This window comes from Cinclus cinclus, chromosome 7 (genome assembly GCF_963662255.1).
Source record: "Cinclus cinclus chromosome 7, bCinCin1.1, whole genome shotgun sequence".
In the NCBI taxonomy this organism is placed as follows: Eukaryota; Metazoa; Chordata; class Aves; order Passeriformes; family Cinclidae; genus Cinclus; species Cinclus cinclus.
The window spans coordinates 22,733,843-22,751,415 of NC_085052.1; the positions used below are offsets into that span (position 1 = coordinate 22,733,843).

Sequence of the window (17,573 nt, forward strand, 5' to 3'; positions counted from 1 at the left end):
TATCTTCAGATTATATGAAATGTGTAAAATGTAACCCAGAAGATTTCTTTTTCTCTCAATCTGAGGGGAAATATTCCAAGTAGGTAACCATGTTTTTCCTTGAATTATAGAAGGAGCCAAAGAATAAGGATATAAAAGAAAATATATTATTGTATAGTATGATATGTCCAGTATGATATAGTATGTTATAGCATGATATGTACAGGATTTACATATAAAAATTTTTGGTTTTGAAGTAATTGGAAAAGAACATGAATTACATATCAGTGTCTCTATGATTAGCATGAGCTGAGAGTTTTCTGCTGTTTTGTTCTAATATTAATTTGAGACTTCGCCCAATAACATCCACACAAATGAGCTAAGAGTGCAAATGGCAATCAATTTGGGGGACCTATCCTGAAAAATGGTACTAACAACTTCCCAGCATCGATGAGCTTCTCAGTCCTGCAGCTGTTTTCAAAAGCTGACTCCCAAAGGCACATTTAGAACTAAATTAAATGCAACTTTGACTTAATTAACGTTTTAAATGATAATGAATACAATGTAGATTCATAGAAGGCATTTACATTGCGTTATAAAACTGATAAAAATTTAATAACTCTTTTTTAATAAGTTATGTCTCTCCAGACCCATAAAGCCTAAGGCAGACAATGCTGTAGTCTAGGGTCTAATCCAGGTTCCTAATGCAGGTGGTATAAGGAGGCAGGAGACTGACTTGACACTTGACATTTGCTCTAAGCCTGCTCTGGATCAAGCCACTGCTTGTTCATAAATACTTTACTTCATATAGTAAAGGTCAGAATTTGGGCTCAAGGCAGGGCTATGACAGAAATGCTCAAGCTGAAACCGAGCCAGCTCTGGCATCTGTCGCTTGAAATAGCTGGAAAGCAGCAGAGAAGGAGACCCAACCGGCCAGCATCTGTCCCACACCAAGGAGGTAACAGGAAGAATCTGCTGCCTGGTGGTAAGAAACTGTCATGGTGAGTTTCATGACAACCAGCCACACTCAGGAACTAAAAATGCAAACATAATTTCCATGTCACCTTGCATAAGACCCTCTGCTAAATTCACTCCACAGGATGCAGACAGCATCTTTCCTAGCTTGTACCCATAAAAGCAAGCAACTCGCTAGTCCCTTCCTGTGACCCTGGCAAAAATCACTACTCAACATAAAGGCCTAAAGGAATTAAATGCAGACTTATCGATCTTTCCTTCCTCCACTATCCCAGTTCTTCAAAGGTTTCCCCACTAAACTTAGCAGTGACTCCATCCCATGATGATGTGAGAGTTCATCTGCTTGTTACAAACATCACAAATTGGGCAGAGCTCACTCTCATCAGCCTAGGGGTATATGCTGCATCACAAAATTCACCGGAAAAAAAATGCATGCCTCATTATGTGTATTATCTAGCAATGAGCCAAGTTGTCTCATTTGTTACCATTCTGCCTTCTGAAAACATCTTAGTTTGGAGGGATCATTCTTGGATTTTTTCTACTACTGCATTTCTGTATCTCAGTATTCACCTATATGCTCATACTATGCCCAAAAGAAGCTTAAATAATTTAGCAGCATTCAGATTCTATTGAAGTATAAAACAATAAAAGGGATTCATGTTTTTGTCTTAGACCCTAACTACACTGTCACCTATTGCAAAATACCTATTGTTTCATGTCACTTCCCCCCACTTTGTGATTAATGTCGTCTCTTCAGTGTTTGAAGAGGAAATAAAAATGTCATGGTGCACTCATATATATGAAGAAAGTGATGCAATAGGTACTTGGAGTCTCATGAGGGCATATACCACCCCATTGTGATCACTGCTTCTATCTCACTGTTATCAATAGAGAAAAAAAGTACACAGTTGGATCAAGGAGGGCATCACCTGGAGGGCTGGCCATCAGGAGGGCAAGAAAGGCAGACAAAGGGTTGGATCAGTGAAACCACTGCTCCAGCAAGCAGTTCTTGAATGCTAGTTAAGACTGTGATTGCATTTAATGAGCCAATTCATCCCATCTTCTTTAATGGAATGCATCTTTGTGTGATTGCAACAAGGAGAAGAAGATGGAAAGAAAGTAGGTTATGCAGAACTGCAGACAGAAATCAAATCCGAAAGTAGAAGAGTAATTTCCAGTCCCAGGAAAGCAGATCTCATAGTCTGGCTTCAGATTTGCCAGTTCCAGGCTGTGGAGCTGGCAGATATGGAGATCTCCAGCACCTAGAAGATATGACTTCATGAGGCTGGCTATACCATAAGACCTCTATAAAATAGCACAGGATTCTCCCACAGTGGTATTTTTTCAGCTGTTCAATTATCTGCTTTTATAGGCTTTAAAACCTCACTGTTCAGTTTTAGCAATGCCAGCTCTCTCAACAGTGGTTCATTCTCAGAAGAGGGCTAAGGAAGGTGATTCCCTTTATTTCCCAGTAGCAACTGTTAAGATGCATATGCTTGATTTTTTTTCAGTTGTACTGGACTTGTACCTTAACAGAGTTATCTAAAATAGTATTCTTTCCTAAAAAGTGACAACTAAAATAAACACAGGCACCCATTTTTACATTATTTTTGGTATTTTTAAAGGAGAAACATAGTCTTGTAGAGGTATTTAGAAGAAACATCACAGTCATGTCAGTTCTCAGGAATACAACACTGAATGCATGGAAAATGATGTAACTGAAAGAAAAATCTGTCACCCTAAAAGGACAATATCTGGAACCAGTTTTACATAAATCAGTATTTTGCACGCAGTTCCTTTCATGAGCTTATTATTTATATTCACTCTGCCTTTGAATTACCAAGAATTTATTTGGCACTGTGTCTCATTCTAATGCTCCATTTTCATTAATCTCATGGAAAAAAAAAAAAAAAAGAAAAAAAAATATACACTATAGAACATGGTGCTCTCTCATTGTCCAGCATAGAGAGGTGGGGGTCATTCCACAGAAGTGAGCTGTAAAAAACACAACAACCTGATTATAATTGCTTGTTTAGGACCCTGTGCCATTTAGAAAGGAGAGCATCTGTCTTTCCTTTCCCAATTGTTTTTTCATTTCCAGGACCCAAGTGCCTATTTATTCCTTCAACCTCTTCTTCCTCAAAACATTAAAAGCATACTATTGGCTTTTTGTGCAGAACAAAGATGAGACAGTGTGACCACAGAAAGGTCAGTGGGTATAAAAGAGAAAGGATTTATGCAGCATGTGCAAAAGTAAGATTTTCAAAGCAAACAGGTCTACTTCCCTCTTGTGGTCACTGCAGAAGTCTCACTTCTTAGTGAGAAGCTCAGAAAAGGTGTGTAGAGGGACAGAGCAGTGGTACTACGCCTACTACCCCACTTTGTCATAATGAGAGCATTATAAATATAATGTAAATGTGATGATATTCATAGGTGGATTGAACATCTCACAGTGTCTAGCTACCACAAGGTGGTATACACATCCTGTGAAAGGAAACCCACTATTGCTAAAGGGTGAACACAAAATTCTAGCCCTGAAAGTTGTCTCCTGACAGCTCACATATTTGCCCTTCCCGCACCTCAGCTCACACTTGACAGCAAGTAGTTCTTCTTGTCTTGCCTGCTACAGCAGGACTAGAGAAGTAGTGGGTTAGAAAAGCAGAGGATGCTCTCTTGCATTCTAGAAGAAATAGATATGCTGGCTTTTCAGCCAGTATTTCTGGAACCTGGGACTTAGTAATTGTCAACTCATTTAGAAAGCCCAAGCAGAGTTATACAACTGCTGAGTTTTAGCAACACTGACCAACGTCTGTGTGTGCTATGCATCCATCTCCCTGGAGATCGATAATTTCAACTCTCAGTATAGAATTTGGCTTTTTCAGTTGTAAAGACACACAGGCAGTCTTAAGGAACAGGTCAGTGAAGAAGCTGGAGCTTTTCTCGGCCTAACCTGCTAAGGTCACATCACCAATTATAGTTTCAGCTGTTTACCAACCTTGCAACAGTTTACCAACCAGCATAATGTTCACCTAACCTTGCAGAATGTGATTTTAGGCCCTTCGAGAAAGATTCAGCAGCTAACTTGTCTGTACAGAATAAAACGTGCTGACTATATGACTAGAAGACTATATGGAATATATGGCTTTAAACTGGGTCTGGCACACATGCTTTGCTTCTTTCAAAAGTTAAGCTTTTTCCAACTTGTCTTTGCATGGTCTTTCCATGTAAGATGCCTAAGAGTCTGGGCTGAACCCTGAATTCAAAATATAGTAATAATTGTTCTTGCCTTTAGTCTCCAGAGATCCCTAACATTCACCAAAGCAAAAGTCTTCCCATAAAGCTGCTCAGAACTACCAGAGCATGCCAAAACATGTTTTCTTACAAACTGAATTAGATATGTCTGGGCCTAATATCAAGAATATCCTTGAAAATTTAGATTCCCATGGCAATGGGTGCAATGATAGCTTTAGGAAAGGTTTCCTTTAAGAACATGAACTTTTCACGTTCCTGAGAAGCACAGCCATATGGTGGTGGAGAAACACAGAAATTACATGGTTCGGGTTAAGATTCTGTCTGCATCAATTAATCATTTGAATGGCACCCCCTAAGACTTGGCACAGACCTAAGCAGAAACATCACACTTGTTAATAACACAATTTCATTGTATAGACCACCCCAGGTTTTTCAGTGGCTAAGTGCCTCTCTTCACTCTGACTTGAGTCTCCAATGCAAAAAAATACTCGAACCATTGCACTCAAACTCATGTAGCAATCTACCAAATAAAAAAAGCTAAACCTACAAATATGTATACACAAAAAAGACTTAAAATTCTCTTTCCTTGCATTTAGAAAAAAACACAAGTATTTTTCCAGAAAACAGTCCATAAACTCAAAAGCTCTTTCAATGTGATTATATTTAGTCAAAAAATGATTTTCATTTGCTGAAAGTAGAAACAATAACAGAGACTCGTTCACAGTGGAAAATACACTGCAAGTGTTAACTTTCTGTGCAGATTATACAATTAGAAGACTAAAACCTGTGTACACCATCGAATATGTAAATTGATATCTTCTACTCAACATCAGATTTTTAGAAACAACACTAATTCTTACAAAAAACTACTCATCGTTTCAAGAAGCTTCATACAATGGTCTGTGATTTTATTTACCTTGGAAAAAAAACCCCACTTTTATAATCAAGAGTTAAAAAAAAAAGGAAAGAAAGAAGTACATTAAGCATTTGTAGAAGCAAACCAACTCAACTGGGGCACCACGACCAAAGCAAGCCCTGTAATAGTATAATGACCTTTAATGAGTGTCTGGGGAAACAATACAGTCATAGCATAAAAGACAAAGGGCAAAACCCATCATGGCTCCACTGACACTAATTTAAAATGATTTTCAGAACAACTGAAGAATGTAAGAGAGGTAATCTGATCCACCAATCTGACCTCACTTTGATTCTGGGGCCCTGCTGCTGCCATTTCTAATTGTCAAACACTCTACATTTCACATCTGCTCATACTTAATGAAAAGCTGACTCTCCCCACCATTCTTTGAGCTAACTAGCTCTGTCACGATGGGCATCGCCCGACCCCCGTGCACTGCAAAGAAAACACACTGATTTCTATTGAAGCCCTGCCAGTGCAACGTTGTGTGCATATATATTTTTTAATTGGAAAAGAAAGGCTTACGCTGCTTTGCAAAGAGTGAGAATTGGTATTGATTTTTGTACTTATTATTAACAGTCAAAGGTGACTAGTCTCACAAGGGGAAGACTGAGATCTCTTTTGATTTGATGGAGTGATGAAGGGGGGAAAAGGCCCTTGAAGGATAGGATGCTGAAAATCTCAAAGCTGTCAATATCACTTACCCTTCAAAATATAACATAGCTCTAATATGTTTCCCAAAAAGCAATGGCTTTTGTTGGAACTAAGACCATTATTGTGGAGGGTTTTGGCTCAGCAGGCAACACAATCAAAAATGTTTACTTTATCTGCCTCTGCAGAGTCTTAAGTGGACTTGAAAGCTATGGTAAACCTACAAATTAGTTTTTCTTTCCTTGCCAAAAGTGCTAATGGCAGAGATTTTACCCACTTGCAGGGGACATATTAATTTATCCTAATCTGGTTGCTGTTACCACCAGTGCCAGGACCCAGCCACATACTCTCTGTAACAGTCTGCACTCGTACAAACTCTACAGGCATGGTGTGTTACTGAGGCTGTTACACTGGACAAAAATCTGCCTGCAGCAACTCTCAATACAGGAAGGCTTCTTGTCCACTTTCCTTAACAAAATATGTTTTGCTATATTTTACCTTGATAAAAGTCTCATTAAAGGATAAAACCTCCTGTGATTTAGAACAGGACCTAAACTAGGAACCATCCACCTAACAGTGATACATGAGTTGCAAGCAAGTAGATAGCTAGGATGCTCACAGTGCTTATACACAGATAGAGAGATAGGACTTTTTTGTAAAATCTCCAAGAAATCCTATTAGAATACTTTTAATTAATATGGTCTTCAGACAAAAGAAATGCAACAATTATAGGATTGTTTGTGACCAGAAAAATAATTCAAAAGTCAAAATAGTTAAAGCAAATCATTCACCACTTGGACTGCATTCTGCAATACATATGGTACCAAAAGACAACCAGGTGCATAACCAAAAAAACCTACAATATAGTCTTCATAGCAGAAGGCACTTTCATCCATAATGACTTGCCTTGGAAAATGGACATGCTTCCTGATCACAACTCCAATCTAGTCTCATAGCTGTATTTGAATAATTTTATAGCTTTTCTTTGCCAGTTGGATAGGGAAAGGAAAACAGCTCCTGTCCCATGACATAGTTTTGCCTGTTAAGAATGACTAAAGAGGACAAGAAAATGAAACAAACAAACAAACAAACAAACAAACAAACAAACAAACACAAAGCCACTTAACAATCTCCCTCAGTTGTTGACATCACACTGATAATCCAAGCTTTGGAATCCCTACACTTTGACTGAAGAATTAATGGCCATGAATAATTGTTCTAGGTTCTCTGTCTTCTCCCTCTCAATTCTGATCTTTCAAAAGAGCTTTCAGGGCACGCTCCAGAATGTCACTATCCTATGGAACAGATTCTACATTTAATTTCAAAACATCTGTGCTAGGGATTTGCACCAGCCTAGTTTTTCTAAAATGGCACTATACAAAAAGTACAACCATTTTGTACAAAAAGTACAAACATTTCTGTGTCTTCAGTATTAGATTGAAGATCCTGCCTTACTGAGAAGGAAGAGTTACAAACAAAACTAAAGATAAAAGTAGCAGCACAGAATAGAATTCCAGCTACTACAGTTCAGCTACTATGTTGTATCCTGTGTATTTATTCATTACCCATTGTATGGTGCTCTAGAGCCAGTATTATTAAAGCTACCCACTTGGTACCAGTCACAGATTTTGACACAGGTCTGATCCTCCACCGAAGCACTTATTGCTTAATTAATGAAAATTTGTATTGTATTAACTAAATAGAAAAGATGTCACCACACTGCACTACTAAGGTCCTATAGGCTATTCCAAGAGGATGCTTCATAAAGAGCACACAAAGCAAAATAATGATTTACAATTTCTTTTGCATTAAAAAATAAAAACCAGAAATATAAATACAGAGTTGTAATCAAATTTGGGGTTGGTTTTTTAAAAAAAGCATCAGCCCAGTAAAACTCACAGAACTACAGTGCACGACACAAGACAGGGATGATACCACAGACACCACAGACATGGAACAGCATGTGTTGGTGTTAAAACTTACAGGCACGTAAACTGGTGGAGCAATCATTAACAGAGACAGAAGAAAGTGGGAAGGCTCTCTCAAGGGTGTCCATGTTACTATGTACACTGCCTGACATGCAAGAGCAGTCACGCTCAGAGCGTCCGCAATCAAAACAACATGCCAGTCTCATTCTCTTGTAGATGGACATCTTGGCTATAACCATGTGTTGGATGGGAGGAGAGGAAGAGCAGCAGGTTAATGGCAAGGTTATATATATAACAAGGCAGCTGGAAGGTAATTTAAGGGATTTAATACCGGCCTTAGTTAATGTTAACAGTCTTGACCCAGGAAAAAAAAATGCAATGAGATTATTGATAACACTTTGGCTGTACATTAAAAGTAGGGCAAAAGATTAATTGCTCTTTATTTCTGTTCAGTCTTAGAGGGTGACCGCAGTCATGGGGAAAAATTAATCTTTACAGTCAAGTGTTTGGATCAAAATAGAACACAATAAAAGCACGGAATACTAAGAATATGCCTTTCCCTTGGCACAATTAATACCATTGGGTTAAAATTAAAACAAAGTTGCTAGTCCATTAGATATTTTTGGCCTATCCTGTTTCCTGTAAAAATCAGAGGTTTCTTTATATATAAATATATATATGTATGCATACACACACAGAAACACACATACACATATATTCTTGCATACACACGCTCGTACACACATATGCATTATACATACACACACACACACATATATACATATATATAAATAAATTTATTCTTTAACGTATTATAATAATTTCTCCGTATTAAACTGTGCCAAGGAACTTCTTTACTGCAATTAATCACACATTATGCAAGAGTCACATGGTATTAATAAAATTTTTCAAATAATTAATTTTGCTTACATTATATCCTCAGGAATTCAAATTAACTCTGGACAGAATACCAAAATTTGCCCATGTAAGAGACAAAACTAAAAATGGTAAATATGCTTGACCTTAAGATCAGTTCACAAATAAGGCATCACCAAAAGCACACAGAGCATTGGTCCACTGAAACATGCTGAACCAATCATTGGCATGGTTTCTGCTCTGAATTCAGAAGTCAATAAAGTTTAAAAAAACTGAACGTAGAAGTAGGTGTTGGTTCCAAAACAAGTGCCAGGTTAGACAGAACATCTTTATCTTTCAGTCCTCTGAATGTCCTTGTTATGTATTTCTAGAAATACAGAGCATCCTATTTTATAAATGCATGTGCAATTACTATCCTGGAATTTTGTATATCATCTGAATTAGGTATGTTTACATCTCAAGAAATCCAAAGACCATTTAGATTGCTTCACATGTTGGACTGAACCAACTTTTGGTAATGGTTTAGATTGAACTGACTCAATTATACTAAAAACAAAACAACACTGACAGGCAAAAACAAAACCTTAAAAGAAAATGCATAAAAAAAGGTAATGTTTCTCTGGCCTGTACCTTCACATTATGATGCCCTTTTTTGCATTGTGGTAATGGCATTTAATTTAAAAGAATTTTTTTTTCCAGTTTCTTAATCCCACAGTCACCAGGAAAGAGGGATTGAAATCACTCAAATGGGTCAAGTCCTGTTCTAAGGCCTTGATGGCTTGCCATACAGTATATTTGTCAAGCAAGGGTAACATTATGATTGTGGAAAACAGGCATTGAGGGAGATGAATGAGTGATCTCTTCAGCAGCGACTCCATTCCTCTAAAACTTTGCTCACATGACTAATGCCATGTTCTTTTAGCATCCTAGTAGAGTTATCTCACAGCTGTTCAGAAATTCATCATGCAGCATCAGGCTTGTTCATTGCATAGTACATCATTCCTCAGAGCTTGGCTTTTAGTAAGAAGGTTTCCACTGCAGCTTTTGATGCATACACATTCAAACTACACAGAAAATTCAAAACAGCATTTTCCCATGTTTTCCCTCTGTCTAACTCTTCCCAACACATTCTTTAAAATTGAAAAGTTGGACAGCAAAAGAAAAGTGAAATAAGTTACCAAAAGTGTGACAGTCTTTCCAGTATGCCTACTTTCTTATTTTTTAAGGAAATGAAAGAAAAATAAAGGGCATTTGTGAGACACACTAACCATAGGTGAGGTAAAAAAGCAGGCCCACTTTGCTGTAATTATAGCTGTTTTGAAGGACTTTTTCTAACCAAACACTGTAGCAAAACACACTGCTCATAAATTCTCAACTGCTATGTCATTGGTTAGTAACAGTCCCTGGTTTTCATTTACTTCTGGCCATATCTTGTCAACAGTCAATAATAAGATAGGACACATTTATGGAAATTAAAAAGAAATATTCCTTAAGGGCAAAGAAGGCTAGGAAGGAAAACTTTTTGTATCATTTTCATCATACTTAAACCAATAAAGTTGGAAATTTAAGGCCTTCTCTTCAATAGGGGAAGGACATGATGGCGTTTCTCAAAAGCAATGCCCTTCAGGGACTGTTTTTAACTATTATTGTCAGTTGTTCTGGAGATCATGCATCATTTGAATATTTCACATCATTAACATGCAGGAAACAGGCTTGGACCTGGAAATACAAGTAGCAGAAAGGACTTGCCATAAGGATTTAAACCAGTATATAAGCAACTGCATATCAGAGCAATAACTTTTGGAAAGAAAGCATGCTGTTACTCTTCGTTCCTTTTATACAGTCAGTTACATTCACACCAAATACAATACTTATTTTAAATAAAACAGTACACACATCGTTAGTAGGGATGACTAGTGACAAGATCAAAGACAGGACAGAAATGATTTTAAATGGTTCAGCCACACACATACCATTTTCTATAAAACTTCCATAAACGTTAACAGAAAATGGGAATCATCAGAGAGACAGGGGGACCTTAAGAACAGCCTCTGGGTGTGTTAAATTTATTTGACATCTGTAGAACCTGCATAAGAATCAACTCATTTCTATTCCTAGAAGTGTTATAAATGTTGAATAGAATTGCAATTTGATACTAGTGAAAACAAAAGTTGGGACATAAAGGAAACTACTCCCCTATTTTTAATTGAATAATAAATAGGATAAGAAAAAACAGATCCTACTACTTAATAGGATGACAATTACACAACATTTGTAAAAATAATCAGTAAAAATATCAGGGGAAGTTTTTATGGACATTGAGTTAAGACTGGTTAAATAATTTACAAAACAAGGCACGTATGAACTACTCATTAAGAGCATAAGGAGAGCAAAGTTTTTTTCAATTACTTATAAAATAAATACTTCTAGAAACTTTTAGATGCAATTTTTCTCAGAAGACAGTAGCCTTCCATTCTATAAAAAAAAAAGAGAATAGCTCCCCAGATGTCTAAGTTTCTCACAATATCTTACTTTCTGATCTCTAAAAGTCAAAAAGCACAGTTAAAATGTGTAGATTGTCTGGATCTGAAGTGGTTCTTAGAGTTCACAAACACTAATGGGAAATATTTCCAGCTGCAAAAATAAGCAAAGGAAACTGCAGATTATTCTCTACCTAAAATGTCAAGGAACAGCTCTTTTTTATTATTTTTTCCTTTTTTTTTTTTTTCCTTCTTCTTTAAAGAAAGCAGAACAAAGTATTCCTTCTTCTTTCCTGAATTTTTGCAAACCGTGGGCTGTATCCCATCCTGGTGCTGCTCCCGTCACTGCGGTGCTTTTCCCCGGGCTCAGCAGAGCCACAGAAGAGCTCCGGGGACATCTAGTGGATCTCTCTCAGCTAGCAGCTGCCCAGCAGCAGCAGTGGGAGCTTTCCTGACCGCCCAATGCTACAAAGAGGTAGAAAAAGGTCCCAAAACACTTCAGAATTGAAATGCACGACGTTATTTCAATTCTTCAAGTTCTCGTGATTCAAACTATGAGTGAAAACTCAGCATTAGAGGGCGACCAGACCGGTGTGATCGCCTGTCTGCAATGCTGGGTGGCATCATGAGACTGAAACACAGACAGGACTTCCCCCAGCACAGTTTCAGTTTCCTGAAAAATACAGCAGCGTACCTTAAACTGTTTGTGAGAATTTATTAACCTTAACACAATGGGAAAATCTACCTCTCCATTATTTAATTTGTACAAGACAAGTTCAAGACTAGCAAGTGAGCTTGGTCATTTTTTTGCCATCAAAGACAACTTGTTTGCTCCAATTCACGTGGCGCTGCTCTATGGCAAAACTGTAAAACAGCAGGATATCTGAGTGGATATCTTGCCCTATTTTAGTAGATATAAAAATGACTCAACAGTTTTGATGTAATGACACATTTATAGACCAATTCATTTTAATTTTCAAATCTGATCATAAACTTTCCTTCATTACCTTACAGAAGACTCTCAGCCAGTGTACTCTCAAAGCAAGCTGCATTTCTAAATAAACTTAAGCTATTGGGGAAATGGAAAAAAAACAAAACTACATGACCTTTTCTTTTCTAGCTCTTTCACAGCATGAAGAACTCCTTTACTTGTTTATTTATTACCATTTAAGTGAGTTTCTTTAGTTCAGAAAGATTTCTAATTTCCTTAGTTCAGCATAAGAACGTATTTAAAATAAATACATTGCTACAGATAAATCCAGATTACTTCCAGTATTTTGCCTCAAAGTCAATAGGATTCACCATTTTATCAACAGAATGAATTTATTTGTTTTATTGTTGATTCTTATCATGCTGACCTGTTTCACTATCTGCATTTTCCTACTGCTTTGTCTTTCTGCTGCGTCATTCTACTGGCCAAAAATAGATGGTTGGAGAAATTTCTGTTCTCTCATTGAATATTTTCCTCCACAACAGGATCTCAATCCTTCAGTGTAGTTTGCAGGGCACCACAGTAAAATAGATAGTAAATAATGTTAATCAAAATTGCAGGCCACCATAATTTCAAGAAGGCCAGAACTTTATCAAGAACATAAAGTATTCTTTGCAAGACCCTACAGTGTGTAGAGCTGAGGGGAAATATAACAATCCTGATTAAGACCTGAATAATACATACAAATAGACCTGAATAAGACAAAAAAATTCAGAATATCTGGTAAAATGTTGAAGTTCCATGGCCTCCTTTACTTAGAATAGCCACAGTTACACAGTAGTTACAGCCTCAATCTGGCACAGGAACACTGCACTGCAGCTATGAGATACTCAATCCCCCCTGCTCTTCAAAAGAACAAGCCCATATAATCCCAACACTGCCCTATAACCAGTAAATTTCTTTGCAGCACCTGTGCTTCTAAGCAGCAAATTCTTTCCATGTCCCAAATGCTGCATTCGCCATGAGTGTGCACACAAAGTGGCTGATGAGAGCCTTCTAGATTCTGTACAACTTTAAGTGGTATGACCTAGTTTGACATGAAGTGGTCCATAAAGCTCATATTCTATACTGTAAAAATTTGCATCTAAGGTCCTGAGAAGTCAGTATGTGTCTACTTATATAAATAATGTCAAAACCAGTAAGTTCAGGAAAATAATCACTGAAGCTTGTTTCCTGTTGAAGATATCTCTGGGTATATACATTGAAAAACACACTTTCAATTCACTGTCTGGCTTTCCCCCATAACTTTTTTTTTCTGTCGTTGGGGAGAACGAAGTTTGGTAAGGACAGCACAAGACTGCTGTGTTACTCTTTGTGTCACCTGTGCAATGGAAAGCATAAAGTACCGAGAAACTAAAGAGGGACCTGACAATTGAATTGCATTTAACCAGGCAAAGAGTGCAATAGTGGCAATTACCCCAGCCTAACCAATATCCCTAAAAATTCATGAGATACCTCTGGAATAATTTCAAGGAAATACTATTGCCAAGACCTTATTTTCATTTAGGGATAAAAAAATAAACTTGTGGGAAAAATGGGCAAATAGGTGGAAGAAGGGGAAACTGCTGTATTTTCTTCAACGTCACCCTAATCTCCATTGGTGTAAACGATGAGAAACTTGTGGGTATGACGTCACTGCTACATGCAACATAAATAAAGAAAAGAACCAAAATACTGAACAAAAATACTCTCTGCTAGAGAAAGACAGGTTGGACCGCACTCTGGGCTACAGGGAACCCATTTTTACTCACAATAGATCACTATCAGTGTGCAGTTAAAATATAGTAGGGGCCGTGTTCCAAGGCAGCAAGAGGAAAAATAAATCAAAAGTTTGTCAATGGTCATTGATTACAAGATATTCCTTAAAACACATCAATGTACACATGATTTGTCCCCTCTGGGGTTCAACCCCCACCGTTCACAGCAAGCACTGTCACTGGAAAAAATATATAGAGAATTAGACCATAGCTGTTGCACAAAATGAAAGAACAGGAGGAATAGGTCATCCAGTTTAGAGATTTCATCCCAACGTGGTTGCATTTTATATAAATATACACATATATTTGGCCTCTTGCTGCAAAAACTACAGTCAAGCGGAATAGGAAAGAGATTGAAAACATTAAAAAAAATTAACAATCTGCAAATAAAATTTCCACACAAGTATTTCTCTGGACAATATGACATCAGCATTAATGTGTTATTCAGGGAGTGGGACAGGTAAGGAGAAAGGGATGACAAAGAAACTGCAAAAGGAAAAGAGGATTACATGAATTATCCTTGGCCTTGTAGAAATGTACTGATCTGCCCTGAATTATTAATTAGGCCTAACAAGTTTGGACGAATGGCTATGTAGGTCAGACTCACATTTAGACCCCAACAATACCCCAAGCTAATGTTCAGAAAGTATCGATACTGAAGTGCAACCCCAGATGCATTATTGAAAAATGTGGGTTTTAAGCATTATGGGAAGCTGCATTAATTACAGCCACCATAATTCAGTTTTCCATGTAAAGATATTCTTTCACATTTAATTCACCTGAATGTGTCAATATTTTTATATACAACCTTTCCTTTAATCTTACATATTTTCCACATTCAGCTGACTCTAATTACTATGTTACTTGCTCATTAAAGCATTATTTGTCATATAGGACTGTACAGATGCATGTGTATGCAGTGTCGAAAACCAAATTGGCACAGTGACATAATACATGCTGACAGAGCAGTTGACAGTTTCCTAACTCAATAGGGAAAAAAGTTTTCTCAATTTATGCTTTGTTTTGGTTAGAACTGCATTTTTAAGATCAGTGATTTGCATAATTTACAGACTGATAACATATCTAAGGTTTTTCAAAAGTGATTAGTGATTTGAAAGCTAAAATATTTTATGTGAATAACAGGCTGAACTAAATAAAGACTTACCTTAAAAACAAACCCAAACCCAAAAAGCAGGTTCCATAAAAGGGATTTCAAAATTGTCAACAAAATTTGAGAAACAAAAATCACTAATTACTATTGAAATTTTCCGTTTCAGTTTTTTTGCTGACTGACAGCTCTTTAAAAGCAAAGTAATTGCCTTATTTCTAATACTTGTGAACATGCTCCTCATTGAAAGCTGTTCTCAGCTCTACTATGGGCTGCTTGCTATCATGGTATCTGTGACCCCTTGTGTGTCTAAGAAACAAGAGGAGAGAGGGCAGCAGAGGGGAGACGATGAAAGGGAAATTTAAGATTTTATTCTCACTGACCATTTTATTCTCACTGACTGAAGAAGTCATCTTCTTCACCTGACTCAGAGGATTCCCTCCTCAGTGTTCAGTGTTCACTGCACCAGCTCTGACAGCCACCTCCTTCTGCCTCACTAACTCAATCATTTTGCTTGTTCATCTGCCCAAAACCCTTTTATTTATTGGACTGATGTGTGACCATGCCATTTGTAACCTTCCGACTGCCACTTACAGGAGTTGTTACTCTTGCCTCTCCATGGCCTTACTGCTGGTACTATCCATTAAGTTGGCTGGGTCATACCCTGTTTCCTCCCAGGCTTCAAAATACTGAGAAGGTTACCTTGATTTCACCTATGTATAACATAAAGAGCTCTTAACCTTTATAATGTGAGTTCCTGTTTCCTATCTTCTAACACGACAATGAAAAGTGTACTTCTCATACTACACTGAGAGATCTTTGGGATTTACTATTTTTTTAAGCAGGACATGTTTAAAAAGCATACACCATGTGAAGGAGAAGTAGAGGAAAAAATAGAAATGAAATAGATTTTCTTTTTTCTTTTTTTTTTTTCCTGACAAAACCAGATAAAATTAAGCAGGTAACATATTTCTCTTCAACTGTTGACTAATTTGGAAAAAAAGATTTCATTTGAGAGTTACAGGCACCCTGAGGCATCTGTAACTGGCTTTACCAGAACTTACTCAGCAGACTCATTGGCTTTGGCAGAAGTTCAAAGGTCACATTCTCACATGGATAAACTGTTCTTGAACAATTTTTTTCCAATATGTTAGGCAATGAATACATTCCTTCCACATCAGGCATGCTTTCCATGTGCTTTGCTCTCCTTGTGGCTACTGGGAAGATAAATACCATTTTCTGTCAGTTCCAGCTGCTTTCTCCCTATCATACTTTTGTTCCACACTCTTGGTGTTTTGGAGGAGAGGAGATTTTTAAAAAATCTCCAGTGATAATTCTTTTTTTTCTTTTTAAAATTATCTTCAAGAGTTCATCCATTTCAGATACTCCAAAAGGCAGAGAATGTTCAGCTTAGGCTTTCTTCCATTCTCTATAATAGTGCACTGATAACACAGACTCAAGCAATAAATAAGAGCTTTTTTCCTTTAGAAGTAATGGTAAAATAGGTATGATCAAACTCTCCTGAGATATTCCAATTTACCTAATCAGTACTTTTGAACTGGATGGTCTTTTTCATGGCAGAATACCATGGAAGCACATAAATATTTACATATTCAGTGAGCATTTGATTCCTAAATAATTAGCTATCGGTATTACAAATATGCATGGGTCAAACACATCTTTGGTCAAAGTGTGGTTGTGATAGCTCCTGAAAAAGGTCCTTTCAAAGTATATATGGGTAATGTGCTGATTGCTAAATACTTATAAAAATTCAGATGCAACACCTCATCTCCATACAAAAACTCAAAGTATTTCTTCATTAAAAACTGTCCAAACAGTTTTTTAAGTTAAAGAACTTAACCTAATATTAGCATTACAGCTAAAAGGATATATGTAAGAGGTGAAAATACTTAATTTCTTCCAGAAAACCCTTTCCTCAGTAAAACTGTCCATTTATTTCAACAAAACATTATTTCAATAGCTATATGATAAGATATAATTCCCTAGTTTCTTCTTCTGCAGAATCAGGATCACCAAGACAGACAGAAGTTCTTAACAGAAAACTACTGAAATGAATGATTTTCTGCATGTTATGATTGAGAGAAAAACTTTATTGTTGGCTAATTCTTAACTCAGAAACCTCCACAGTTAGATCTAGCTTGACTCAACTCTTCAGTTTTTGTTAGCTTTGGACTTTGATTTACTCTTTAGTGAAGACACAGGTGTGAGTGGTGTGAAATGTAATAAAAACGTGTGGATTCAGAAACCCAAGTAGCACTGACCATGTTGCCTAGCATTTGGTTTCTTAGCTTTTCTGAACCACTGTGTAAAACATGAAAATGCATGTACAGGTATTCTTCAGGGCTGAACAGTTCATGAAAAGGAGAGGAAGGGAGGGATAGAAATATTACTTACGCCGTTTGCAGCCACATTTTTTTATTCTTTTGGGATCTGTGATGTCATCATGACAGGCCTTGCAGTAAAAATATGCCCTGGAGAGACAGAATGGATAAACAGACACATTTCTCAGTCCATATAAATGAAATTAGTCCTGTATTTCCTCTTGCTGCAGTGACCAATTAATGAAACACACCAATGCTAATTTCCTTTAATCTTTGAAAAGGTTTGGACATTTAAAGTAGGAAATATTTGCTGCAAGA

The 17,573-nt window shown here is 37.1% G+C and overlaps 1 protein-coding gene across 11 annotated transcripts in view; it reads right to left on the bottom strand.

Moving 5' to 3' along the window:
- KCNMA1 (potassium calcium-activated channel subfamily M alpha 1) overlaps positions 1-17,573 on the bottom strand; it is a 427,658-nt gene that overhangs the window by 82,596 nt on the left and 327,489 nt on the right. For 6 of the 11 annotated variants that reach the window (XM_062496670.1, XM_062496669.1, XM_062496668.1 and 3 more), the window contains one exon: positions 17,329-17,405. In XM_062496670.1, the coding sequence (XP_062352654.1) occupies positions 17,329-17,405 (77 nt within the window). Of the gene's footprint in view, positions 1-7,756; positions 7,931-13,799; positions 13,809-17,328; positions 17,406-17,573 lie in introns of all 11 variants that reach the window. The other 5 variants (XM_062496667.1, XM_062496661.1, XM_062496666.1 and 2 more) reach the window with 2 other exon arrangements.